The 27,085-nt window shown below is 50.0% G+C and overlaps 1 protein-coding gene across 1 annotated transcript in view; it reads right to left on the bottom strand.

Annotated features, from left to right (window-relative positions):
* The window catches only part of SLC28A1 (solute carrier family 28 member 1), a 34,459-nt gene extending 18,178 nt beyond the window's left edge, over nt 1-16,281 (bottom strand). Inside the window, exons 1-8 of the mRNA XM_036415676.2 lie at nt 16,131-16,281; nt 14,760-14,871; nt 13,884-13,972; nt 12,053-12,144; nt 9,047-9,230; nt 7,331-7,472; nt 6,550-6,663; nt 4,874-4,951 (exon numbers count right to left, since the gene is read on the bottom strand). Coding sequence (XP_036271569.1) covers nt 4,874-4,951; nt 6,550-6,663; nt 7,331-7,472; nt 9,047-9,230; nt 12,053-12,144; nt 13,884-13,972; nt 14,760-14,855 — 795 coding nt within the window. The 5' untranslated portion in view covers nt 14,856-14,871; nt 16,131-16,281. The remainder of the gene's footprint in view (nt 1-4,873; nt 4,952-6,549; nt 6,664-7,330; nt 7,473-9,046; nt 9,231-12,052; nt 12,145-13,883; nt 13,973-14,759; nt 14,872-16,130) is intronic.
* Nucleotides 16,282-27,085: the final 10,804 nt, after the last annotated feature.

Below are 27,085 nucleotides of genomic sequence, written 5' to 3'. Positions count from 1 at the left end.
ATGTGGCCTGACAGGGAACACGGGCGCTTGTCCGGATAAACCCTTTCCTGCCCCTTGTGACTCCTTGTGACCGCCTGGTGCCGGACACACCCCCAGCACGAGGGGCGCTGACATCACTCCGCTGTACCCTTGGAGCAAAACGCACGGCAGGATCACGTACTGTCTAGACAGCTTGTCCAATTTATCATGCGAGGCGACCGCTCTGCAGGCTGGCAGGGCTGCGGGGAAGGCTGGAGCCAGGAGGGAGGAAGGAGGGTGCCTCGGGCGCTGGATCCGACTGCAGAATGACTTCCTCAGGGGGAGTATTAGGGGGGGATCAATCAGAGACATTTTCTCTCTGTGAGACCGGGGTCAATGGTGAGAGGGAGGCTAAGCTTTGCATTAAATGGTGACTTTCTAGGGAGGGAAGCTGCATGGGAGAGAAGAGAAATGGTCTTGATCTTTTTTTTTTAATTTTAATATATTTTATTGATTTTTTACAGAGAGGAAGAGAAAAGGATAGAGAGTTAGAAACATTGATGAGAGAGAATCATCAATCAGCTGCCTCTTGCACACCCGCTACTGGGGATGCGCCCGCAACCAAGGTACATGCCCTTGACCGGAATCGAACCCGGGACGTTTCAGTCCACAGGCTGACGCTCTATCCACTGAGCCAAACTGGTTTCGGCGGACTTGATCTTTTTAAGGTGGGGCATTTTGACCCTAAACAAGGTTCCTAAGGCCAATAGGGCCTCCCAGCTGAGAAACTTCACTCCACAAGTGGGGACACTGAGGCTGGGAGATGCTGGGTACCTGCCCCAGATCACACCCCTGCCAAGAAACAGCGTACCCCCTGGCCCACCAAGCAGCTTGCCGAGACCCTGTGTAATCCTCAGGAGCGCTGCTCTCGGCCAGCCCTGGAGCCTCGTTTCTCTGTTTCAGTCCCGCAACCATCCCCTCCACGGTTAGCCTGAGCCCAGGGAGTAGCTAACACAGTAAGTCCTGACCGTCGCTTTAAAAAATAAATAAATAAATATTAAAAAAAATATATATATATAGATATATATAGATATAGATATAGATATATATATTTTATTGATTTTTTACAGAGAGGAAGAGAGAGGGATAGAGTTAGACACATTGATGAGAGAGAAACATTGATCAGCTGCCTCTTAGACACCTCCCATTGGGGATGTGCCCGCAACCAAGATACATGCCCTTGACCAGAATCAAACCTGGGTGGGACCTTTCAGTCCGCAAGCCGACGCTCTATCCACTGAGCCACACCAGTTTCGGCGTGACCACCGCTTTGTGGATACTCAGAGCACGCTGTGCCTGCTAGTACCAATGGTCACCCGTAACTCAAGGTCCAATTAGCATATTACGCTTTTATTATTATAGATGGGACCAGTGAGTTGATTCTATGCTGTATGAGGCTGTGGCCGTTACTCGGCAAGAGGTTCTCAAAGTGTGGTCCCTGGACCAGCAGCACCATCTGAGAATTCATTAGGAATGCAATTTCTGCCGAAACCAGTGTGGCTCAGTGGTTTCTGCGGACTCAAGGGTCCCAGGTTCGATTCCGATCAAGAGCATGTGCCTTGGTTGGGGGCACATCCCAGTGGGGGGGGGGGGTGTATAGGAGGCAGCTGGTTGATGATTCTCTCTCATCAATGTTTCTAGCTCTCTATCCCTCTCCCTTCCTCTCTGTAAAAAGAATCAATAAAAATAAAATTTTAAAAATGCAATTTCTGAGGACCGTTCCCCCACCCCCACCCGAGATGAGCCTCTGCAGACACTGCTGGTGCTGTTGATCTGGACAGCGCCCTCTGAGACCCACACCTCTGAGCAGATGTCATGTCCTCACCAGGAAGCAGATTCCAAAGGCAGGACTAGACCCATTTGGGCCAGAGGCCTGCTGTTTCCTCTCCCTGGAGGGAGCTGAGCAACAGTCCAGCCCCAGCCCCAAGGCCCACGCACTGCAGCCCCAGGCAGCAAGGAACCACAGTGACCCCAAGGGAGGAGATGCCTCGGACTGATTGCTGCACCTCCACCACCTTACAGAGAAACAGATAAGCTGGACGTGCCTCCTGACTTCCTGCTGACCTCACCTCCCACACCTTCGCCTGCCCCTGCCTGTCCCAGTCCGCTGCAGAGGCTTCTCCCGGCTCAGATGCCCCAACTCCCTCCTCCAGCTTGGTCTCCATGGATTTCCCAGTCCCTCCCCTGAAAGTGGCAATTACTAAATCCAATGCTACTTTTTTAAAAAAATGCTTTTAAAAACTTATTTGATGCCGGGACCGGTTTGGCTCAGTGGATAGAGCGTGGGCCTGCGGACTGAAAGGTCCCGGGTTCGATTCCGGTCAAGGGCATGTACCTTAGTTGCGGGCACATCCCCAGTGGGGAGTGTGCAGGAGGCAGCTGGTCGGTGTTTCTCTCTCATCGACGTTTCTAACTCTCTGTCCCTCTCAATTTCTCTCTGTGTAAAATCAATAAAATATAGTTTAAAAACAACTTATTTGAGAGAGAGAGGAAGGAAGAGGCATAGAGAGATAGAAACATCAACAAGAGAGGAGTATCATCAATCAGCTGCCTCTTGCATGTCCCCTATTGAGGATAGACCCCCCACAACCTGGGTACCTGCCCTAACAGGGAATTGAATCCATGACTTCTTGGTACCTAGGTTGATGCTCAACCACTGAGACACAGCCAGCAGTCAGGCAATGCGGTGGTACCTTTCAGTCCTTATTTTATTTAGGGTGTTTTTTGTCCTTGTCTTACTTATCATATATATATATATATATATATATATATATATATATATATATATATATATTCCCCCCCCCCCCAAAAAAAATGTGACACTGTTGCTGAAACCGGTGTGGCTCAGTGGATAGAGCGTCAGCCTGAGGACTGAAGGGTCCCAGGTTCGATTCCAGTCAAGGGCATATACCTTGGTTGCAGGCACATCCCCAGTGGGGGGTGTGCAGGAGGTGGCTGATGGATGATTCTCTCTCATCGATGTTTCTAACTCTCTCTCCCTCTCTCTTCCTCTCTGTAAAAAATCAATAAAATATACTTTTTTAAATGCGGCACTGTTGACCGTTGGGGGTTGCAGCAGCTGCACCCCTGAGAGGTGAGAACATTTCTTTCTCCCTAGGGCTCCCCCAGAGAAGACCACGCGAGCAGCACTACTGAGCTTAGCAAGCGGGTGCACGTTCCAGAGGCCGGAGTGTTAGTAACGGGATGAGCAAACGTGTGCGCCAGCTCAGCCAGACCCAGGAAGGACGCAGGAGCCTGCGGGGAGGCCGTCGTGTGGGCGGAAAGTTACCAGAAGGGAGCCGGAGCCAAGGCGGAATGACTAATCAAAATGATCCAGCCGGGCCGCCGCCGCCTCAGCTGCGCTGGACGCCAGGCCAGGGGCGGAGGGGACTGAGGGAGCCTCCCTCCCGCAGGGGCTCCGCTTCCTGGAGGAGTGATGAGCTGGACCGTGGCCCAGCGGGAAGCAGCTGGGATTCTGAAAATCTGAACGAGCCCCGGGGAAGTCTTCCCCGGGGCTGACATGGGCCAAGGGCCTTGGACTGGGTCCACATGATTCATGGAAAGAACCAAGAGAAAGCTTCTGAGTCTTCTAGTCGGCTCAGCAACAAAGCCACTCCTACACGGAGGATTAGTCCCAAGCCTGGCAAGTGTGTGTGTGTGTGTGTGTGTGTGTGTGCTCGTGCGCGCACACGCACACGCACATGCGCATGTGCGTGCATGGATGTGTGCACACATGCATGCGTGAATGTATGTGTTTATGTGTGCGTGTGCATAGTGCAGGGGAGGAGGGAAATCTGTAACTCGTGAATCTTATGAGAGAGGGAATTCTGTGGCGAAGGACCATTTGTCTGAAGTCCTCCCTCGCCTGACCCATCTTTGCTCAGAAAGCCCTGGCTAGCCGAAACCGGTTTGGCTCAGCGGATAGAGCGTCGGCCTGTGGACTGAAGGGTCCCAGGTTCGATTCCGGTCAAGGGCATGTGCCTTGGTTGTGGGCAGATCCCCAGTGGAGGGTGTGCAGGAGGCAGCTGATCGATGTTTCTCTCTCATCAATGTTTCTAACTCTCTATCCCTCTCTCTTCCTCTCTGTGAAAACTCAATAAAATATATTAAAAAATAAAAGAAAGAAAAGAAAAGAAAGCCAGCCCTGGCTAATCCACTGACAGACTGTCCACGGCCCAGGACCTCGCAGCGGCCAGGAAACAGTTAGTGTCTGACAGGGAAATGCTGAGGCTGGTTAATGATAAGCCTCCCTCCCTCGTGTTTTTATCTCTTGACAGAACATCCAATCTCAAAATCTTTAGCAACCACTAATATGATTTACACGAATTACTACCGCGATTAGACATGCTCTTTGGAAGGAAGGTATGACGTCACTGACTTCTCGGCGCAGGAGGAGGAAATATCACGTGACCGGAAGTCCAGCGACCAACTTCTCGGCGTGGCTCCGCCCTAACTCGCTGGCCACTGTGGCCAGGTCCCCGCTCCTCTCGGGGTGAGCCCTTGTCATATAAACGGAGGCCCAGGATCGCTGAGCATCCTTGTAGCCTAACGGGCTATGAATTCATGGTCTGAAGCGTGCTTGGGGGGAGGTGGGGGAGATGCAAATTTCAGGTTTGTGCACATTCTTCCAGAAAAGGAGAAAAGATGAAGGATGCAGCGAACAGAACCAAAAGCAAACCGCTAAGCCAGGGCATCCCACTGCCAGGGCTCCTCCCAGGACCCAAGGCTTAATTAACTTCAACAGCTTCTAGAAGCCCCGCCCAGGCCTGGCCCACACAGCTGGCTCCGGCTCCCCACTGGCTGGAGGTGCCTGGCAGAGGCTGCTAAAGGCCTTGTGGGCCAACAGTCAGCTGACCTGAAAGGCAAAGACATCCTTGACCAGCGCTTCCCCAAACACGAAGCTGGAGCCGGCCTCGGTGTAGCTCAGGAAGATCTGAAAGGAGAAAATGAAACAAAACGAAATCCAGAGTGAGCCCATGAACGAGGGAGAGAGCAAGGAAACTGGGCAGGTTGGTCCAAGGACTAGGCCCCCAGGCCTTGGTCATGTAGAAGCTGGGCACCACCTGGCAGTGTGCGTCTTTAAAGCCACGTTCATGGCCACTCTCTCCAGAAGATATACTCTTTCAATACATTTTAAAGAAATGTTCTGAGATGAGAGTTATTTAGATTTAAAAACAAACAAACAAAACAAAGAAGGCACCCCTGACCTGTTTGGCTCAGTGGATAGAGCGTCGGCCTGCGGACTGAAGGGTCCCAGGTTCGATTCCGGTCAAGGGCGTGTACCTTGGTTGTGGGCACCTCCCCAGTGGGGAGTGTGCAGGAGGCAGCTGATCGATGTTTCTCTCTCATCGATGTTTCTAGCTCTCTCTCGCCCTCCCTCCCCCTTCTCTCTTCCTCTCTGTAAAAAATCAATAAAATATATGAAAAAAAGAAAAGAAAAGAAAAACAACAACAAGGGGAGCCAGACAGTAAGAGGGGAGACAACTGTCAAGAGCTGCCTGCTCCCCCCTCCCTCCTGACCGAGGCACAGCCCCCATCTGTCCCTGTCCCAGGCTGGTGGCTTTGGTGTTTGAATCTGGACACACTTCCACAGAAGACCAGACGTAGGTCCAGAACTTGCATTGAGGCTGCAGGGACAAGTCACTCCTCCTATCCAGGCCTCAGTATCCCCATCTGTAAAATGGGGACATGACTGGAGTAGCAGCTCCGTCTCCTCGGCTCCACACCCACACAGAAACACAGCCCAGACACGCAGGGCTTTCTCCTCCGGGGCACGTGGAAATGTGTATGTCAGGGCTGAGTACAGGATTAACCTTTAGTCTTCCATAATTCATAGTTTACAAAGTAAGTCACGATGATTGCACAACAATGTGAATAAACTCAGTGACATTTAAAAATGGTTCATATGGGCCCTCGCCGGTATGGCTCAGTGGAGAGAGCGTCAGCCTGCAGACTGAAGAGTCCCAGGTTTGATTCCGGTCAAGGCACATGCCCAGATCCTCAGTGGGGGGCATGTAGGAGGCAGCCAATCAATGATTCTCTCTCATCATTGATGTTTCTATCTCTCTTTCTTAATTTCTGAAATATTTAAAAATACATTTAAAAAATAAAAATGGTTAAGTTGGGGTAGCTGTTATGTGTACTTACTACAATAAAAATGAAATTTAAAAAGTATAACTTCAATAAACTACACATTGTCTTCAAACACACACATACACGATGTAAATCATTTGCCATTTTTTCAGCACTCCCGTTATAAATTCCACATCACTTAAGACTGCCAAGGACCACATGCCTCTGTCCCAGATCAGACCCAGTCTCAGTCTGTCTGGGGGCACCAGGACCGAGGGAAGTACCAGCTGCACAGCCTAACCCCCAGCTGCCCTCTTGGTCTGGGGCCCACCACACACCCACCATCCTGGTCCCAATCCCTCTCTAAGGCCTCACCCCCCGCTGTCCCCCAACAGAATGGCGCCTCCCCCCTTCCCCGGTACCCACAATGCCCTGGGAAGCCGGGCTTCACGTACGCACCTGGATCTGGTCGCCCAGCCATTGGAACGCGATAAATCCAGGTTCCGTTCTGATGACAAGGAGGCCGAGTACAAACTGCAGCCCGAGACCCCAGGACACGGCCCGCCAGGACACCTGCCACCGATACAGAGAGGACCTGAGAGCTCAGCTCCCCGGGGGCCATCCTCTGGGGTCAGGGTGGGGTGAGAGCAGAGGCCAGGGGCTGCTCTGAGGGGCTTTGGCTGCCTGTAGGACAGGGCTGGACCTAGCCAGAGGTGGGACCTCTTGCCAGTGGTCACACCCTCCCTGGAGTTCATAACAGGCCACAGCCTTGGCGGCAGTGAGACTAGGGTAGCAGGCGGGAGTTGGTCTAACTGGGGACACATGTAAGCCTTGACCAGCCTTGGGCATGCCATGGCACTTGGTCCCGGGTGATTGCTGGTGGGCGGAGTTGTGGCCTGCGGGTCTGGCCTCAGTGTAACCTCCCTCTGCCTGGACCCTCCCCCCATGCCTGCTACCCTAATCCCCCCTCTGTCAGAGCCCTCACTCCAGCAGCAGGGAGCTGGATGCCTCTCAGCATTTAGTGATTCCTTAGTGGCGACCTCCAAACCCCGGTGTGCACCAGGATCTCTGGGAGGCTTGGCTGGAGCTGGGGGTGGGAGTGGGGGGGTTGAGGGGAGGTGAGGTGTTAGCCACACTGTGAAACCAGGAGGGGTCCTGATATTGGGGCAGTTGCATCGCCAAGGAGGCCGAGGGAGAGAAAGGGCTGAGCCCCACTCACGCCTGACAGCTAAGCACTCACTGTGCGGTGATGCTTCGAGCAGGCGAAGAGGACGCAGATGAACACGCAGATTCCCGCAAAGGACACCAGCTGCTCCGGCCGCCGGGAGGTGTCCAGAGCCAGCCAGAGGACCAGGCCCAGGAAAGCGGCGAGGGCTGCACCCCTGCAAGGGACCGGCGGAAAGACATCGCCCTCAGCATCTCCCCCAACCTCACAAGGAAAGCACACTCAGGGCTGGTGGGAGGAGAGAGAGCTGTGTGACTTCAGGAAAACCACTAGCCTCTCTGAGTCACTGGGAAAAGGAAAAGGCTCTCCACTTCTCAGGGTTGGGAGAGGACTAACAACTAAATACAGTGAAATCAGATCCCACCATTATTTACTATGTATATGGTGTTAGGCCCAGCGGCACGGCTCAGTGATTGAGTGCTGACCTATGAACCAGGTCAGGGTTTGATTCCTGATCAGTGCACATGCCCGGATTGGGAGCCCAGTCCCCAGTAGGGGGCGTGCAGGAGGCAGGTGGCCAATGATTCTTTCTCCTCATTGATGTTTCTCTCTCCCTTTCCCTTCCTCTCTGAAATCAACAAAAATATACTTTTTTAAAAAATTCCGTTGCCTTAACAGCCTAACCCAGGGGTCGGCAAACTGTGGTTCATGAGCCACATGCGGCTCGAGGGCAGAGGTTTGCTGCTCTGTTGACTAATGAGTTTGCCAACCACTGGCATAACCAGTTTGGCTCAGTGGATAGAGCATCGGCCTTCGGACTGAAGGGTCCCAGGTTCCATTCTGGTCAAGGGCATGTACCTTGGTTGTGGGCACAGTAGCGGATGTGCAGGAGGCAGCTGATCGATGTTTCTCTCTCATTGATGTTTCTAACTCTCCATCCTTCCCTTCCCCTCTGTAAAAAAATCAATAAAATATATATATTTTAAAAATTCGCTGTTGCCCTGGGTGGTATGGCTCATGCGTTAGAGCATCGGCCTATGGACTAAAGGGTCTCAGGTTCAATTCATGGTCAAGGGCACCTACATGGGTTGCAGGTTTGATCCCTGGTCCCAGTCGGGGTGTGTGTGGGAGGCAACCAATCAGTGTATCTCTCTCCCATCGATGTTTCTTTCTCTTTCTCTCTCTTTCCCTTTCCTTTGCCCCCTCCCTTTTCCTCTTTCCCTCCCTTCTATCGATAGTTTCTGAAAATCAATGGGAGAAATATCTTTGGGTGAGGATTAACAACAATGACGACACCAATGAAATCCCCAGGGGGCGACCTGAAAGTAATGATACCTGGGCCCCGGCCCAGCCTGCTGATTCAGACTCCAGGGTGGTCACCCTGCAGCTACACGTCTCACACGTGTCCCCGGAGATCTGACAGGAGGCGGGGAGAGGGGCCCTCCCCGCCGGGATGAGCTGGCACCTCTTACTTTAGGAAACTGTCGAGTCCTGTCCTCTGCTGTCAGTCAGCTGTTGTAACTGGGGCAGAAAACCAGCCAGCAACTGGCACATCTCCACAAAGATCGCTGCCATCTTTGATGCCACCCAGCAACGCTTGCCCTGGGGCCTCCAAAAGGCAAGCAGGGTGGAGTCCGCCCTCCATGGCACAGGAACTGGCCGATGGGATGGGCCGAGGAGGCCCTGCTCACCCAGCCCTGGCTGTGCCCCCAGAGCTGACTCAGAGGCCCTCAGCCTCTGTGCCCCACACCTTCTCACCCTGCCCCAGCTGGGGGCTGCGAGCTCACTCACCTCTTGAGCCAGAGGCTCAGGCGGGGATGCCCCAGAGGCCTGGCACACCTCCGCAGCTTTGGTCCCAGCAGCTTCTTCAGCAGGCCGTGGGCCAAGAAGGCCAGGACCACACATGTGAGGACAAACAGGGCCAGGGCCCTCTGGAAATTCAGGAGGCAGGCGATCAGCAGGAAGGCCGCAAACGCTGGGAGTGGCAGGGGAAAGGATGAGAAGGGGGGTCAGTGATGACGTGGGTCCCTGTGGGTCCCTGAAGCCCCGCCCTCTGGCTCCAAAGACCCCATCCAGAACTTGGTGGGCGTGAATTTCACCCAACCCCTCTGAGCCACATTCCTCGCTTGGAAGTGAGAACAATCATCCCTCCTGTGTTGAGTAAGGTGACCAGACGTCCCGCTTTTGGCAGGACAGTCCCAATTTTTAACCACGTCCCACGGTGTTTTAAAAATGTCCCGAATTTTCAATGCGAACTTTGATAAGCAGTTCTCGATAATCAATTCTCTGCGGAGGTTTGTTATTATTAAAGTTAAAAGGCTGCTGGGACCCAAGCTGCGGAGGTTTGTTATTATTAAAGTTTAACATTATAAAATTAACAAAAATAATATAAAACTCATATCCTGGCTAAATAGCCACATGGCCACCAAAAACAGTATATTTCCTTCCCGTTCTCCTGCCGTTCCCTAGCTTGTCGTGCATTCTTTCCAAAAATTTGGGAGATATATATATATATATATATATAAATTGATTTTTTACAGAGAGGAAGGGAGAGGAATAGAGAGCTAGAAACATCAATGAGAGAGAAACATCGACCAACTGCCTCCTGCACACCCCCCACTGGGGATGTGCCCTCAACCAATGTACATGCCCTTGACCCGAATCGAACCTGGGACCCTTCAGTCCACAGACCGACGCTCAATCCACTGAGCCAAACCGGTTCCGGCAATCGGGGCTTTTTAAAACGCCGCTGGACATGGGACAAATTGTTAAAAATTGGGACTGTCCCGCCAAAAGCGGGGCGTCTGGTCACCTTAGTGTTGAGGGTGGTTACAGAGTTAACTGATAGCGTGTAAGAGCTCTGAAAACTGTCAAGTGCTGACCCAACGGGAGCGAGGAGATGTGCTTGGAGGAAGCTAGACAGCATGGCTTATTCTAGCATCAAAAGAGTGCCTGCTGTGCTCCGGAGCGAACTGGCTTCCACAGAGGACAGAGGTAAAGAAGTCAGGTATTCCAGGAAGGATCCCGGTCTGCAGTATTCATCAGTGACATTTTCTTCCTGGAATCTCCTTTTCCCCCTTTGCCCTCCTCCCCCTTGAGGAGGAGGAGGAGCTAAACCAGTCCTTGCTATGCCTCCAGAAAGGAATATGAGCCCGGCCGGTATGGTTCAGTGGTTGAGCGTCGACCTGTGAAACAGGAGGTCACATTCTGATTCCCAGGCAGGGCACATGCCCGGGTTGCAGGCTCGATCCCCAGTGGGGTACGTGCAGGAGGCAGCCGACCCATGATTCTCTGTCATCATTGATGTTTCTATCTTTCCCTCTCCCTCTCCCTCTCCCTTTCTCTGTGAAATCAATTTAAACAATTTTTTTTTAAGAAAGGAAAAGATAGGCCTAACTGGTTTGGCTTAGTGGATAGAGCATCTGCCTGCGGACTGAAGGGTCCCGGGTTCGAGTCCCGTCAAGGGCCTTGGTTGCGGGCACATCCCCAGGAGGGGGTGTGTAGGAGGTAACTGATCAGTGTTTCTCTCTCATCGATGTTTCTCTCTATCCCTCTCCCTTCCTCTCTATAAAAAAATCAATATATATATATATATATATATATATATATATATATATATATTTTTTTTTTTTTTTAAGAAAGGAAAAGATAGTAAATAGCAGAGGGGAAATATCTCTCTCTGGCTTCTGAGTTTCAAAAACCAGGGCTCTTGAAGAGTGAGAAGATACACATAGAATTTCCATTGGATAAAGATGTGGGGTGGCCGAAACCGGTTTGGCTCAGTGGATAGAGCGTCAGCCTGCGGACTGAAGGGTCCTAGGTTCGATTCCTGTCAAGGGCATGTACCTTGGTTGCGGGCACATCCCCAGTGAGGGGTGTGCAGGAGGCAGCTGATTGATGTCTCTCTCATCGATGTTTCTAACTCTCTATCCCTCTCTCTTCCTCTCTGTAAAAAATCAATAAAATATATTTTTTAAAAAGATGTGGGGTGAAGCACTGTAAGTGTAAGCTCTACCCCACTCCCTCTGTCACCAGACTAGTTGGAGGGTATTAGTTGGAGGGCCTGCACTTGGCTTTCTCCAACGTTTAAGTAATCATCCTTTCGTTCCCTCCTTAATCTCAAATGCATAAAAGAAGCTGCAAACTGTTAGTCTCAGAAGTATTTTTTTCAGTTTTGTTGAGATCTTGCTTGCAGGCATTATCCTCTGTTTGGCTCAAATAAAGTATCATACAAACTCTCTCCAGGTTTGGATGTTCTCTCATCGACACAATATCAGCCCCTTTCTCATCCATACAGCCTCATCCTCTGGCTCCTTGTCCACAACATTACCCTCTAGCCACACTAGACTGTTGATCAGCTCCCTGTCCGCACCCTGTCCCTTTTCACTTTTGCTCCTGGGGTTCCTCTGCACGGAGTGCCTCTCACTCCTTATTGTCCTTCCCTTACACCTGGCCGACTCCTGCTCAATCAGTGAGACTCAGATGCCACCTCCTCCGGGAAGTCCTCCCTGATCACCCCCATCCTTCCTTGGTGCTCCCAGCCAGATGGCACGCTGCCCTATGTGGACACAGTTGTTGTCTTCTCCCTTGCTGATCAGAGTGCCTGGGGAACAAGATCTGGTCTGCCTTAATTCTGCTGACCCTGCTTCCGGCACGGACACTGGCCCTGAGCTGGCGCTCAACAAAGCTCTGTTGAATTGCTGGGTGAGTTAACGACCCTGCCCTGAGACATGGCAGGCAGGGGTGGAGATGGCAGACATGGGTGGGCGGGGTGGGCGGGGCCGGGCCCAAGCTCACCGGTACAGAGCAGGCCCGTGCGGATCCATCGGAACAGTTGTGTGTGCTCTCTGCAGAAGCGCCTCGCTCTCAGGGCTGGCTGCAGGCTCCTCCTGGGGAGAAGACCAGAGAGTCCACAAGTGGCCCCCAGGCTCCCGTCGCCATGGGGACCCTTAACACCTCCAGGTGGAAGCCGCTCCAATGAAAGAGTGATAGGGGGTGAGCCAGGCACTGGCCTTGACACCCCACAGCGCTGAGCAAACAGAGGAAAGGCTCAGGCTACTCAGCACCGGCCCAGGGAGGACCCTGCCTGCAGGCCTGGAGGGGAATCGCCTGCCAGCAGGAAGAACTCCCCAGCAAACAGCTGCCAAACAACACGCACAAACCATGCCAGCAGCCCCGCTCCCGCCCCATGGAGCAAGGGGGCGAGGCTCCCAGCTCTGCATTTACCCCCTGGGGACCCGGGACACTCCTCGCCGACTCAGCGGCTCTCCTCAGAAATATGGGAACAGTCTGCTTTATGCCAGCAGCTGTGGCCCCACTTCCTTCCAGGCCCAGTGCAACGCCAGTTCTTTCCCGGGCATCTGGTCACTGGCCTATCCTTGCATAGAGGCTGGAATCCGATTAGCCTCTGGGGTCTCACAGGCTGCACGGCTGCTGCTGTAAGTAAGGTGACCAGACGTCCCGCTTTTGGCGGGACAGTCCCGATTTTAAACAATTTGTCCCGTGTCCTACGGCGTTTTTAAAAAAGTCCTGATTGCCGAAACCGGTTTGGCTCAGTGGATAGAGCGTCGACCTGCAGACTGAGGTCTCAGATTTGATTCCGGTCAAGGGCATGTACCTTGGTTGTGAGCACATCTCCAGTAGGGGCTGTGCAAGAGGCAGCTGATCGATGTTTCTCTCTCATCAGTGTTTCTAACTCTCTATCCCTCTCTCTTTCTCTCTGTAAAAAAAAAAAAAAAAAAAAAAAAAAAAAAAAAATCAATAAAATAAATAAATAAGTCCCGATTTTTGGAAAGAATCTAAAAGCGGGACGTCTCATCACCTTAGCTTTAAGGCCTCTCTCTTCCCTCTCTCTGTCCCATCCCCCACCTCCTCCGTCATCTTCGCCAGTCTTGCTCTAAGACAGACAGACGGAACCCCCGCTCCGTTCTCCTCGGCTCAGGACTGACCAGTGAGCACCCCAGCGGGCCTACGTATTGGGAGGCTCAGTTCGAGGCTCCTGCTTGCTGCCTGTGTGACCTGGGTCCGTCCCTTTCCTTCTCTGGGCTCCAGCCTTCCCACGTGAGAAGAGGGGCCTGGCCAAGGCCAGGGCTTTTCAAACTAAGCCTCGAGGTCCCCCAAGGTTAAGGTGACCGGACGTCCCGCTTTGGGCGGGACAGTCCCGATTTTTAACAATTTGTCCCGTGGCGTTTTAAAAATCAGGACTTTTTTTTTTTTTTAAACGCCTCAGGACGCGGGACAAATTGTTAAAAATCGGGACTGTCTGCCAAAAAGCGGGACGTATCGTCACCTTACCCAAGGTGCCCAGAGACCGAATAATTAAGAGGGGGGCCAGTCTAGCTTGGGAGTCCCATCTGAGTTAAACCATATTTGGGGGTTTCCAATGAGATTTCACTCTGGCAGGTTGGGAGCCTCGGGCCTGGCCTGCCTTGGACAGAGGCAGAGGCCAGCAGAGCACATTCGTGAGCTAAATCGTGTTTTCTCCTTCGGTCAGCAAAGTTACTGGGAGTTGTGTTTCTGCCTGGCAGAGAGCATGCTCTCACCCCTGCTCCCCGTGGCGGCTTCCCCCACTCCCCATCCAGCCCGCGTCTCCCCCCTCTTCTCCTCCCCCCTCCTGCCGACCACTTACCCTCCTGAGAAGGGCTCCCGGCTGGCTTTGTTCGAACTGTTCCCGCCCTCTGCAGGGCTCAAGTCGCCGCCTGGAGTCTGGCCTTCCTCCTAAAGCCACCAGAGAGTGACCACAGTGTCTCTGCCGCCCCAAGTGAGAACTAGAGTGGGGGCCCAGAATGGGAGAGGCCCTGGCTGCCACCAGTGTGCCCACAGTCACTTGGAGAGTGGGCCGGGGTGGGTGGGCTTTTGCACAGGAAGTCACTGGAGGGCAACTTAAATTCTGCAGAGCATGCATGCATTGGGCACCTACTGTGTGCTGGGCTCTGTGCCAGGGAGGGACACTGAGCTATGGCCGGTGGGGAGTGCCAGGCAGGGCTGCCTGGTCACCACCAATAACCTCATAGTCCGTGGAGTTGGGTTCTGACATGTAGGGGAGTGACTCTTACAAATTGCAGTGTGAAAAGTGCACCCTGGGTTGTGCAGTGAGGCGAGGGAAGGGGACGTGGGGAGGGAAGAGGGTGTCATTTTAGGGTCCAGAGTTCTGAGTGGTGGGGCCCGACCTGGCCGTTCCAGAGCAAGGACAGGCCTGCCAGCTCCCCAAAGGCTGAGGCTTCCTCGGGGACCCCCACCCCCACGCCAGCCCGACCCCCACGTGCTTTCCCCTTCTCATCCTTTACATCGCAGCCCCATGGCTCCTCGCGGTTGAGACCTTCCTGACCGTTCAGGCTAGGGCGGGCCCTACGGGCACATGATGGGCGCACGCGTGTTTAAGAAGTGACATAAGGGGCTGCTCTGCGCTGAGGAGGCCATCACACTGGAGGGGTGGGGAAGGAAGATGGTGAGCAAAAGTCCTTCCCACTAGGGGACCAAGAGGGGGCTGGGGAAGGGGACAGACCAGGCTTTCCAAGATCTCAGCCCCCATGTTGTCCAGACCGTTGGCCACGGATGCGAGAGAGATGGACTCTTTGGGCCTCGGTGTGTTGGTCTCCATGTGCCAGATCTTCCAGCTGGAAAACAGAGGGAGGCCCAGAGCTGAAAGGGGGCGGCCAGGGAGGGAGCTGAGGAGGAAGGTGGATGGGAAGGGAGAGGGATGGCAGGGGGGGACCAGTCACCTAACGTAGCTCCTGCCATCCCAGAACCCAGCCCTCATCTTGGCCGGGGGCATGGCCGTGACTCCCCAGGGACAGCGGAAGGCATCCCTTCCCGTGCCCACTTCTGAACCAGTGAGAGGCAAGTTCTCAGAAACTCACGAGGCCAGGCAGAAACAGGGAAAGTCTGCCCGCTATACGGGAAGGGGAAGGAAGGAATTCTGGGTAACACGTATGTGTACTTGATACAGGTATTTTGGTGAAGAGAGGCTCTAGCTTTCAACGCTCCCCACAGTACATTAAAACCATTGCGTGGCTCGGTGGTTGAGCATCGCCCTATGAACCAGAGGTCGCGGTTCGATTCCCGGTCAGGGCACATGCCCAGGTTGTGGGCTACATCCCCAGTGTGGGATGTGCAGGAGGCAGCCAGTCAATGATTCTCTCTCATCATTGATATTTCCATCTCTCTCTCCCCCTCTCCTTCTTCCTTCCTCTCTGAAATCAATAAAAAATACATTATTTTTTTTAAAAAACACCCACCATTGCCATTAAGTGATATTTTCATTGTATTGTACTGTCATCAGACCTCTGAAAGGTGGAGACACAATGTCCTAGAAACCTCATTCTAGTCCCTGTACCCAATTGTCCCTGAAATCAGCCCTGCCCCTGGACTTATCAATTACAAGAGCTAATATAGTCCTCTTTCTTTCTTTCCTTTTTTAAAAAAAATATATTTTTTATTGATTTTTTTTTTACAGAAAGGAAGGGAGAGGGATAGAGAGCTAGAAACATCAATAAGAGAGAAACATCGATCAGCTGCCTCCTGCACACCCCTTACTGGGGATGTGCCCGCAACCAAGGTACATGCCCTTGACCAGAATCGAACCTGGGATCCTTCAGTCTGTAGGCCAACACTCTATCCACTGAGCCAAACTGGTTTCGGCTCCTTTTTATTTTTATTTATTTATTTTTTAACTGAAGCTCAGTTCATAGACTTAAACTCACCTGTAAGTAAGAGCCCTGAGACCCCATGTCTCCCCACTCCTGTTCCCTCTCTTTTTCTTTCCTGGGAGAGCCCACCTACCCATGAGCACACAGACACAGACACACAGCCGCACAGACACACAGACACAAACGCACGGCCGCACCGAGGGAGGCAGGGTCCTCTTCCTACTCACATTTTTGTGGTGAACGAGCCTCTCTCAGGGGCAGGCGGCAGCGTGGATTTCTGGGAGGATAGGCTGGGCACAACCTGCTTGCACTTTGGCCTCTGTTCTCATTTTAATGGGAATTCCTGGGCAGAGTTCAGATTCGGTGTAGGTTGTTGGGCTTCCCCTTCAGCTTTGTCACAGCAAAGGCAGGGACCCCAACCTCTTTCAGGGAACAGGGGAACAAGGCAAGTGGGCCCCCCACTAGGCATGACCCACTGAGTTCTGCCCTCTTAACTTGTCTTCCTCCTCTGAGATGCCCTCCTCTCCATGCTCCTCTGCTCCCAAACACTCACACCTCTTCCAGGAAGCCCACCCTGATTATGCTCATCCTTCCCACGGCCCCTCCTGTGGCCTCCTTGTCCCCCTGCCCTCAGTGCTCCTCAGTGTCTCAGACAGTGCACCTTACCTTTCATTTTACCTCTTACCCAGTCTCCCTTTCTCACTCCACCAGTAATTGTCACAGCAATCTGTCTTCCTGAGCTTGAAGGGAAAGGATGCAGTGTAGCTGTCACAGATGGTCAAAGTGTTTTCAGGTCTAAGCATCCTACACACAAAACAAAATCACACAATTTGCCCTTTTGTTCCATTCTTCTCTTTGACACCTAAGCAACCATGTGCAAAGTCAAGGGACAAACCGTTTAGTGTTTCAATCCTCAAACTAATCATTAAACCTATCTGACAGGATTTACATCTCTTTAATAATTAAACACACACACTCAGGACAAAACCTTTTATGATGCATAAATATTACCTCGTAGCACAGAGTGCAGTTCCTGCACGTGCTGGTTGTTCTGGGGGAAAAAACCTGGAGATTGATGCAAGGAGGGCAGGATACCCTCTTTCCCCCCCCCCCCTATTTTTAAAAAATATATTTTAATGATTTTTTGCAGAGAGGAAGGGAGAGAGATAGAGAGTTAGAAACATCAGATGAGAAACACTGATCAGCTGCCTCCTGCACACCTCCCACCGGAGATGTGTCTGCAACCAAGGCACATGCCCTTGACCGGAATCGGACCTGGGACCTTTCAGTCCACAGGCCGACACTCTATCCACTGAGCCACACCGGTTTCGGCTTTTGTGGCATTTTTGGTCCAGACTTTTTTCTTAAGTGAATACTGTCAAATGGTATTCATTTTACAAAAGGGGCTCAGACTATACCAGCTTCTTTGCAAACTTCCTTTCCTGGCAGAAAGCCACGCTCTGTCCTACCCGCTCTGTGGGGGTGCCTGATTCTGTAAAAATAAACACAAACCCCATTTAAAATGAAGCTGGGAGGCCAGAAGGGAGAGCTCTAAGGTGCCTGGTCCCTGCAGCCCAGCAGGAAGGGGTCTTTGTTTATCTTAGCTTTCCGGAATTCCTCTTCTACAAAAGAATTTCCTCTCCTTTGTCGGAACTTCAAATGCTTTGCTATTGGGCTGCCTGTCCTGAATTGCAATTCTTTGTTGTTTCCAAATAAACCCATTTTTACTGGAGAAATATCTGGCTATTTATTTCAGGTCAACGATGGTAAACTCAGTGCCCGTGACGTCATCTGGTGTGTCCTGAGCGGGTCCAGTGCCTCTGGGTGCAGCCTCCACAAGGGTGGACGGAGCTGCCCTCAGAGGGGGCCTCATCAAGGAAGAAGTCACAGTCAAGACAGAGGGGACTGCCGAGACCGGTGTGGCTCAGTGGATAGAGCATCGGCTTGGAGACTGAAGGGTCCCGGGTTCGATTCTGGTCAAGGGCATGTACCTTGGTTGCGGGCATATCTCCAGTAGGGGGTGTGCAAGAGGCAGCTGATCGATGACTCTCTCTCATCGATGTTTCTAACTCTCTATCTCTCTCCCTTCCTCTCTGTACAAAATTAATAAAATATATTTAAAAAAACAAAAAACAAAAACAGAGTGGACTGAACCTGCTTCTCTGCCTCCGTCCCCTTCTAACCTCTGCCTGCTTCTAACCTCTCCCCCTTCCCTCCCTTCCTCCCTGCTCTCTCCCCTCCTCTCTCTCTCTTTTTTAAAAATATATTTCTTTATTGATTTCAGAGAGGAAGAAAGAGGGATAAAGAGATAGAAACATCAGTGATAGGAGAGAACAATCCATCAGCTGCCTCCTGCACGCCCCCCTACTGGGGATTGAGCCCACAACCCCGGGCATGTGCCCTTGGCCGGGATCGAACCTGTGACCCTTCAGTCCGCAGGCCAACGCTCCATCCACTGAGCCAAATGGGCCAGGGCTCTCCCCTCCTCTCTTGGTGTCCAGACAGACGAAAGCCTGGAAGCACAACACATCCAGAAGCAGCCAAACTTGTTTCAAAGCATTCTCTATATCGCAGCTTATGTCCTTGATCTCTTTTTTAAAAGTATTTTTTAAATTGATTTTAGAGAAGAAGAGGGAGGGAGGGAGAGATAGAAATATTAATAATGAGAATCATTGATCCACTGCCTCCTGCACATCCCCACTCTGGGGATCCAGCCCACAACCCCCCAAAAAAATGTACGCTGGCCTGGAATCAAACTATGATTTCCTGGTTCATAGGTTGATGCTCAACCATTTAGCCACACCGGCCTAATCTCCAAAGCAAGGATGTACTAGACTGTGTGTCATGAGATAAAACCCCGAGCTTGGAGCTTAAAGGTCTGGATTCATTCCTGTCTCTCCGAGTCAGCCTGTTTCCTCATCTGTAACGCAGTGGGGGAGGGGAATAGTATCTGCCTCTGAAATAAATATTCATGAGGATTAAGCAAGCTAATTCTGGTGGGTGTTTGGCAGACAGCCTGGCACCCTGGGGCTGGCAGGTGTCATCGCTGCCACAGTCCCATCTCAGAGATGTCTTGGCATCTTCTCCTCCTCCAGGTCAAGAGACCCTGTGCTTCTCCTCTGCTGCCCCCACTCAAGGTGGAGGGACCAGTAGTGACTCTGGCTCCCAGAAGCCAGATGCTCTTTTTTTTATTTAACATATTTTTATTGATTTTGAAGAGAAAGGGAGAGGGAGAGATAGAAACATCAAGGATGAGAGAGAATCATGGATCAGCTGCCTTCTGCATACCCCCTACTGGGGATTGAGGCCACAACCCGGGCATGTGCCCTGACCAGGAATTGAACTGTGACTTCCTGGTTCATAGGTCAATGCTCAACCACTGAGCCACTGAGGTCAGGCACCAGATCTCTTTTGAGGTGGTATTCGGCTGAGAGCCACAGGCTGGGCAGTCAGGAGGCTGGGTGGGTTGAGTTGAGGCCACCAGGGAAAGACCAAGAGCTGGAGGACCGCAGGGATCGTGGTTCTGCCCCATCCAGCTGTGTGACCCCAGCACTCGGCGCATCACGTGACCCCCTGTGGCCTGTTCCTGAGGAGGCTGTTCCTGAGATGTTTAGCTCTGAGGCCTATCCCATCCACCAGATAGTAGAGTGAGTCCTGGGTCTGAGCCAGGCAGAGGAAGATAAGGAATAAACATACATATACACTGAGTGGCCAGATTATTATGATCTCTGAATGTATAATAATCTGGCCACTCAATGTGTGTATTAGAGGCCTGGTGCATGAATTCGTGCATGGGTGGGGTCTGGCCAGCCTGGCCAGGGAGAGGGGACATAGGCGGTTGGCTGGCCTGCCTGCTGGTCCAACTCCTGGTCAAGGGACAATTTGCATATTAGCCTTTTATTATATAGGATATACACTGAGTGGCCCGATTATTATGCATTCAGAGATAATAATCTGGCCACTGGGTGTATATTTCCTTTCCCGTCAAAACAAAATAGCACTTGGATTTATAATGAAGAGGCCACTCCGCCTCTCCCATGCCTGTCCCACCTCTCCTATGCCTGTCCCACTCTTTAGAGGCAACCACTTACCTGTTTCTGGGTTTAGTTCTTTGGGGCCACTTCCTGTTTCCGGGGAATTCTTGGCCAAAGCATGGGAAAGAAACCCTTCTCCTTGCCAGGCTTTGATACAACAAAGAGGGTGTTTTTATAAGCGGTGAGCGAAACATTCAGGGCTGTAAGAGGCAGCCATCATTGGAAAGGGTGCTCAACGATCTTTTTTCTTCTCACAATCTTGCCGGCACTTGGCTCTTCACAGGTGAGTTCTCTTTCATTCCATTGATTCACGTGTCCAAGCACTGGACAAAAAATTGTAGGAATATGACCTTGTCATTCTCTCCAATACCCAAAAGGTCGAATACCCCTGCAATGGCTGCTTGGCATGACTATCCAAGTATCCCCTGATATAGTCCACCCCTTGACTCTGTTCACGGAGAACAGATGGGCACAAAAGGCCATTATCTAATACAAAATGAAATAACTGGTCTGGGCCTCATCTCAATCTCAACCAACAAAAGAGGGCTAGTGCCCAGGTAGCGTGACTCAGTGGTTGAGCGTGGATTTATAAATCAGGAGGTCATGGTTTGATTCCTAGTCAGGGCATATGCCCAGATGTGGGCTTAATCCCCAGTGTGGGCATGCAGGAAGTAACCAATCAATGAATCTCTATTATCATTGATGTTTCTATCTCTCTCTCCCTCTCCATTCAGAAAAGAGGAAGGAAGGAAGGAAAGAAGGGCTGGTGACATAAGGACACCTGGTCCCACATCCAAGAGGGCCCAAGGCCACCAGGCAGGGGGAGTTTTCCCCAAGCAGGTAGAAGATCACTGTTTCAAAATATTTAACTGGTTACTATTTTGTGAAGAATACTCCCTTTGCTATTTCACTTTCTATCCTTCTTTCTTATCCATTTCATTAGCTTTTTATATAACGAGAGATTGAGATGTTTCATTTTCAGTCGGGTCCAGGTTAGGATGTTCTATCAATACAAAGCAAAGTAGTTCTTAATGCACGTCATCCCTTCGGGTTCAAATATATCAATTATGGCTTTTAGGCCATATCCTCCATCTGAGGTGCACCATTTTCCTCCAGCCTCTGGGAAGGGCTTTGGGCTATTCATTTGGATTTCCATTGCTTTGTTGGCTCAGAGCCTGACACTGAGTCCCAGTTGATAAGCTGGTTATTTATACAGGCAAAAATAATCCCTTGATTGCTCTGTCTTCTCTCCCTGTCAGAGAAGTGGTCTGGTGTGGCACTCACTGAGCCTTACAGCAAAGCCAGAAATTCTTTTTTACGAAAGTTTGCATCAAGAGGACTTCAGGCCTCCCGGGGAGGAGCTGGTAAAATAAATCTACCACAGACCAGAAGTATCCATAAGGAAGGTGCTGACAAGTGAGGCATCACAAACTAAACACGATTGTTAGGAAGAATAAAAACGGACACCTCCGACTGTCACATCTAGACGTTGAAACTTTCCAGGCATATCTTGGCTTCCTCCACGCAGGTGGAATTCCCTGATAACAGTGTGCCAAAGACCGAAAGGCCTGGCTTCATCTCTGACTGGTGCCAAGTGTCCCTCCTCTGTGGACTTGGCAATCATACACCATGACTAATTCGGAACCACTCCTTGCCATTGAACCAATCCTTTCCATTTCGCGATGCCTGTAGAAGCAAGTGTCACTATTCCAAAGGTTGTATCCAGTTCCCTTCAGCTCCATGACAGTGGCCATTTGTGGAGAACATGACCCAACACGGGAGCTAAACACTGCCTAGCGTGTGGGCCAGGAGGCAGTGCTAGGATGAGACCATTTTCAGGGATGAAGCAGAGATGCTGGTTAGCCACCTCATCTGAGCGAAGGGACAAGAGCAGTGTGTGAGTGGGCCCTGTGATGGAGCCTGTGGTTCCAGAAGATGGTGACAATTGAGGCACCAGCTGACACCTTCACGCCTGAGAGCTTGGTATGTGCCAGGCTGTGCTAAGAGCTTTCGCCCTAGCCGGTTTGGCTTGGTGGATAGAGCGTTAGCCTGCGGACTGAAGGGTCCCAGGTTCGATTCCTGGTCAAAGGCATGTACCTTGCTAGCGGGCACATCCCCAGTGGGGAGTGTGCAGGAGGCGGCTGATTGGTTTCTCTCTCATCGATGTTTCTAACTCTCTATCCCTCTCCCTTCCTCTCTGTAAAAAAAAAATAAAAATAAAAAAATCAATAAAATATTTTTTAAAAAACTTTTTTTCTGCAGTATCTCAATTAACCCTCATAACAATCAGTGAGGTAGGTACTGGTCACCATGTCCGCCATCTGTCCTCCATGGAGATGTGGAAGGGGCAGTCAGCTTCATAAATGGAGCAACTATTGAGAAGTTGAACAGGCTGAGGTAGACTGTAGGCGACTGTCACCTGATGTGTCCACCTCACGTTCCCACTCCACCTTGGCAGGCAGGATGGATTCTGAGCCCACACTTAGACCTGGTGGCTGTGATTTGTGTCCTCTGGTCAGACTCCATGACATCATGGACACAAGGTCCCTAAGTTACCTCCTGAGAAAGACCCAGCACCAACTCCGCAGGGGCTGATTTGCTGGGCAACCAGCCACAAAACCTAAGTCCAACTCCAATTTGTCCAAGAACATCCATTTTGCCCTGATAAAAGAAGAGACCCTGTGAAATGTCTGCCCAGTGACAGTCTGCACAGCAGGTAGCCTGGTGCATCTTAGGCAGATTCCTTAGTCAGAGATGAGGATTTTTGTTCAGGTGATTTATTTGAGAACCCATCAGGCACTGTCCTGTGACCTCAGAACTGACGTGGCTCAGAGATGGCTCTTTCCTATTATTTCCAGGAGACTGTGGAAGATTTGGCCTGCCGGGCTGGGCTGTAGCATCTAACTTTGGCAATACGATTGGCAATATAGTTTATAAGGGGAAGCAAGGATTGGTTAGTAAAGAAGATCGAGCAAGAGCTACTTAAGTTACTACCGTACCACCAGTAGCATTTGTTGTGTGGCAGGAATGTGTGCTGTAAATGAGAAAATAAACAGAGCTGTCACTGTTGGAAACCTTTTATGAGTCGATACTCTCTCGATGAAACTTGGTATAGCCACTGGATTACCAGTCAGGCCAACTGAAAGCATTGCTTCTAGCTCATGGGGTGCTTTGGAGCAGTTGGTGTACCTCTTGGGCTGCCAAATTTCGGCTAAAGCATCAGGTTTCTCTCTGCTAATAAATGTCACTCAAGAGGAACTGAAAACTGCAGGCCTTATTATTGCATTATTTGTCGCTGGGAACCAAAGTTTAAAAGAGTAGCACTATGCCTCCTGATTTTTAAATGTCAAAAGAGTAAGATGCTAAATGTTGCTCTATTAACATCAAGAACTTGGGAACAGGTGAAATATTTCTAACTGAAATGCTGTCCCTTTTGTATATAGCTAGTGTTAAATACTTAAATGCAAAACAGCCTCTGATTGTTGGGCTTTCTCACACACACAAAAAGAAAAAAAATGTCAGTTTTAATCCACAGGGACATTTCCCATATTGGGCCTGGATGTGCTATTCAAATAATAATAATAATAATAATAATAATAATAATAATAATAAAAAAAACAGTGGCCAGCCCCAGCTGTTTTGACTCAGTGGATAGAGCATCGGCTTGCAGACTGAAGGGTTCCAGGTTCAAGTCTGATCAAGGGCACATGACTGGGGTTGTGGGCTCAATCCCCAGTAGGGGGCATGCAGGAGGCAGCTGATCAATGATTCTCTCTCATCATTGATGTTTCTCTCTCTCCCTTTCCCTTTCTCTCTGAAACCAATTTAAAAAGTGGCCAAAGGCATTGACGACCATTTCCTCAGCCCAGGAATCCAGATAATCATGTCTTGTTATAATTACCAGCCAGGTATGTGCTGCAAGTGCCAGGGTCATCCTCGTGTGTGATGTGTCCTCTGAGGCTGAGTGTCTGGTAGCTGCTGTCCCTTGAACCCTTTGGAAATAACAGGAAAGAGCCATCTCTGAACCACATCAGTTCTGAGGTCAGAGGACCGTGCCTCCGGGTTCTAGGACCTTTGGGTGTCAGTAGGTGTCCCCTACCCAGGCAAGCTCCATCCATATAACCACCACCTCCTGATGACAGATGCTCCTGTCCAGCTGAGTTCCATTAATCTTGTATTTGCCTTTGCAATTTAACAATGAAGCTCAAATTTGCCTGGTTGAAGAGCATGCAATCCAATCTCTGACAGGAGTTTCTGAAGCCAAAGGAGGTGGGTCTCTCTGGAGAACTTTCTGTTTCAAGTAAAATCCAAATGAGTGATCGGCAATGGAAACTCATCACTGGGCAGTCTCAGGAGTACCAGAGCTGAGAAAGCCGGAGACCAGACCCATCTCCCTAACCCCTACCCCAGACAACTACAAACAAGCCATTCTGGTTTCGGTAGTAAGCTCTATAAATAAATAGATAAAAGATGATAGATAGATAGATAGATAGATAGATGAATGAATAGATGATAGGGTAGATGGATAGATGGACAGACAGACAGCTGATACATAAATATAGATACTATTTTTATTTATCTATAGACATTATCTGTTGACTCTATACAAATAAAAATTTAGTTGTCTGATGTTTGACAGATATATCATTATTTTAGTTCTTCTATTCATGATGTTGCACTTGGGATCAATCATTTCTCTTGCTTGAGTTGACGGGAGAGAGCGGAGAGGAGCCTTGGTTCCAATGACATTCTACAGCCCCTATGCCCACCCAGATGAATCACGTCCAGTTCTCCTGTTGCCTACAGACTTCTTTCTACAGAAGAAACAACTTTCCCTTGCTTAAGATCACTGTTGTCGAAACCAGTTTGGCTCAGTGGGTAGAGCGTCGGACTGCGGATTGAAAGGTCCCGGGTTTGATTCTGGTCAAGGGCATGTACCTTGGTTGCAGGCACATCCCCAGTAGGGGGTGTGCAAGAGGCAGCTGATCGATGATTCTCTCTCATCGATGTTTCTAACTCTCTCTCTCTCTCTTCCTCTCTGTAAAAAATCAATAAAATATAATTTTTTTAAAAACTAGCAAGGTGGTGAGTTTTGGGTGTACAATTTCCATTTTCTTGTAAGTTAGTCAATGAGAGAGCCTCCCTGAGTTTGATCAGCTCAGGGGCACCTACAGCATGAACTGCAAAATGGAGACCTGCCCCACGCTATACTGTTGATCTGCTAGTATCCAGAACCCACACTCAACATAGCCTAAGGGATGTGAGGCAGAATTAGAGCAGGAAAAGAGTTATACCCAGAAGAAACCATACGAACTAGATACATTGTCAGAAAATAAAGGAAAACTTTATGGGAACTCCTTTAAGGCTATTTGATCAAGATAGCAGGACATAATTTTGGTGCAGGTTATCTTTTATATTTGTTTATATGTTCACTCACCAGAGATTCTACATTCAAAGTAGAAGCTCGGTCAGTCAGGTATATTGCTTACCAGATTTTCTTGGGTAGTGGGGATTGTTAAATAATACAAATCTGAAACAATTGTTGACAATACAAAATTAAATGAAAAGACCAAAAATCCAAGAAAGGCAGAAACTCACAGATTTCAGGAGACAAGAATGTTTTATTGGGTCCTGGGCATGCATCCAGTCCATCCACCCTCTCACTATCCTCTGGCAGGACCCGCGGTCTCGCTCCTTGCCATGAGAAATTAACTGGCGAGGCTCTGCTGGTTTTCCTCTCCAGGCCTGAGAGCTGCTATGGAAATGAGCTCCCTTGTTTCAGCAGCAGAGACAGGGAGAAGGAACAAAGTATGGAGTCATAATAAGGCACACAGGCATGAAAAGCAGACCTCCATCACAGGGTCCCAGGAATGAAAAACAAACAAACAAAAAAAAACAACCCCTAGGTATCCCCTAAGATAACACCTAGTTATTGCCATGACTGAGGATTTCTGAGCGGGAAAACAGGTCTTTCTCAAGACGCCAAGGTAGAGTCAAAATCTTCTAGACCTTTAATGGAGAGGAAGTCAAGTATCTTTGAAGAGAAACCTTATTTTAGCACTTAGGTATATATTGTAAACCTTCTTTTGCAGCCTTCCCAAAGGGATCTGCTTGGGCATTTATCTGGGGACTATAGAAGGAAAGGGTAAACACCCAAACCTGGGGAAAGGGGTGTCCTGGGTAGGACACTGGCTCCAAGCTAGTCCAGTTTCTGGGAACAAAAGAAAAGCATGTGGTCTGCCAATCAATGAGAATCATTCATAGATCAAATTTTATGCTTTAGTGAAATCCCAAAGCCAGGGGCTGAGTGTATAGTTGAAATGGACATACCCAGATGATAGGTATAAACCTCAATGGCTCTCTGGTTTGTGGGGTAAGAATGACTATAGTAGGACAAGTGCAAGCCATTAGAATTTGCCCTCTCTAGCAAAATGGTAAATCGAAAGTAATACCATATTCCTGGGAAACTGTAAACAGTAGTGTTACTACCAAAGTCTTGAGAGTGAAGTCACAGTGGTTCCTACCACAGCTCAGCTTGGCCAGTGCTGGAGGTCTTCGGACTGCTGTAAACTTTCAAAATCAATGACTCCAATTGCAGGTGTTGCTTCAGAGTGGTCTTCTTGCTAAAGCAAAGTCATTCAGCTCCTGGCATTCGTTATAAATCCTCTGACAGGCAAAAATCCCTAGTCACAAACACTAGTTCCCATGACCTGGTAGAGATATGGATGGTAGCCTTTACCCATACTTACTTTCTTGATAGGTTATATTATTTTGGTTGAAAATGGTTAATTTTGCCAAAACTGGTTTGGCTCAATGGATAGAGCATCGGCCTGAGAACTGAAAGGTCCCAGGTTCGATTCCGGTCAAGGGCAGGCACATCCCCAGTAAGGGGTGTGCAGGAGGCAGCTGATCGATGTTTCTCTCTCATCGATGTTCTAGCTTTCTATCCCTCTCCCATCCTCTCTGTAAAAACTCAATAAAATATATATTTTTAAAAATCAATGTGAAAATGGTTAATTTTACCAGTTAATTCACAGGTTGCAAGATTTCAAAATGGGATTGTGATAAAAGATAGGGTAGAGTATTACTAGTGACACTGGACTTTGGAGAATGGTAGCTTAGTGGATTCAGTCATTGGATGTGACCCT

The sequence above is a fragment of the Pipistrellus kuhlii genome, unplaced genomic scaffold (genome assembly GCF_014108245.1).
Source record: "Pipistrellus kuhlii isolate mPipKuh1 unplaced genomic scaffold, mPipKuh1.p scaffold_m20_p_50, whole genome shotgun sequence".
Classification (NCBI taxonomy): Eukaryota; Metazoa; Chordata; class Mammalia; order Chiroptera; family Vespertilionidae; genus Pipistrellus; species Pipistrellus kuhlii.
The sequence above is the reverse complement of the archived record's forward strand: the minus strand, read 5'-3'. Positions and strand labels throughout refer to the sequence as shown.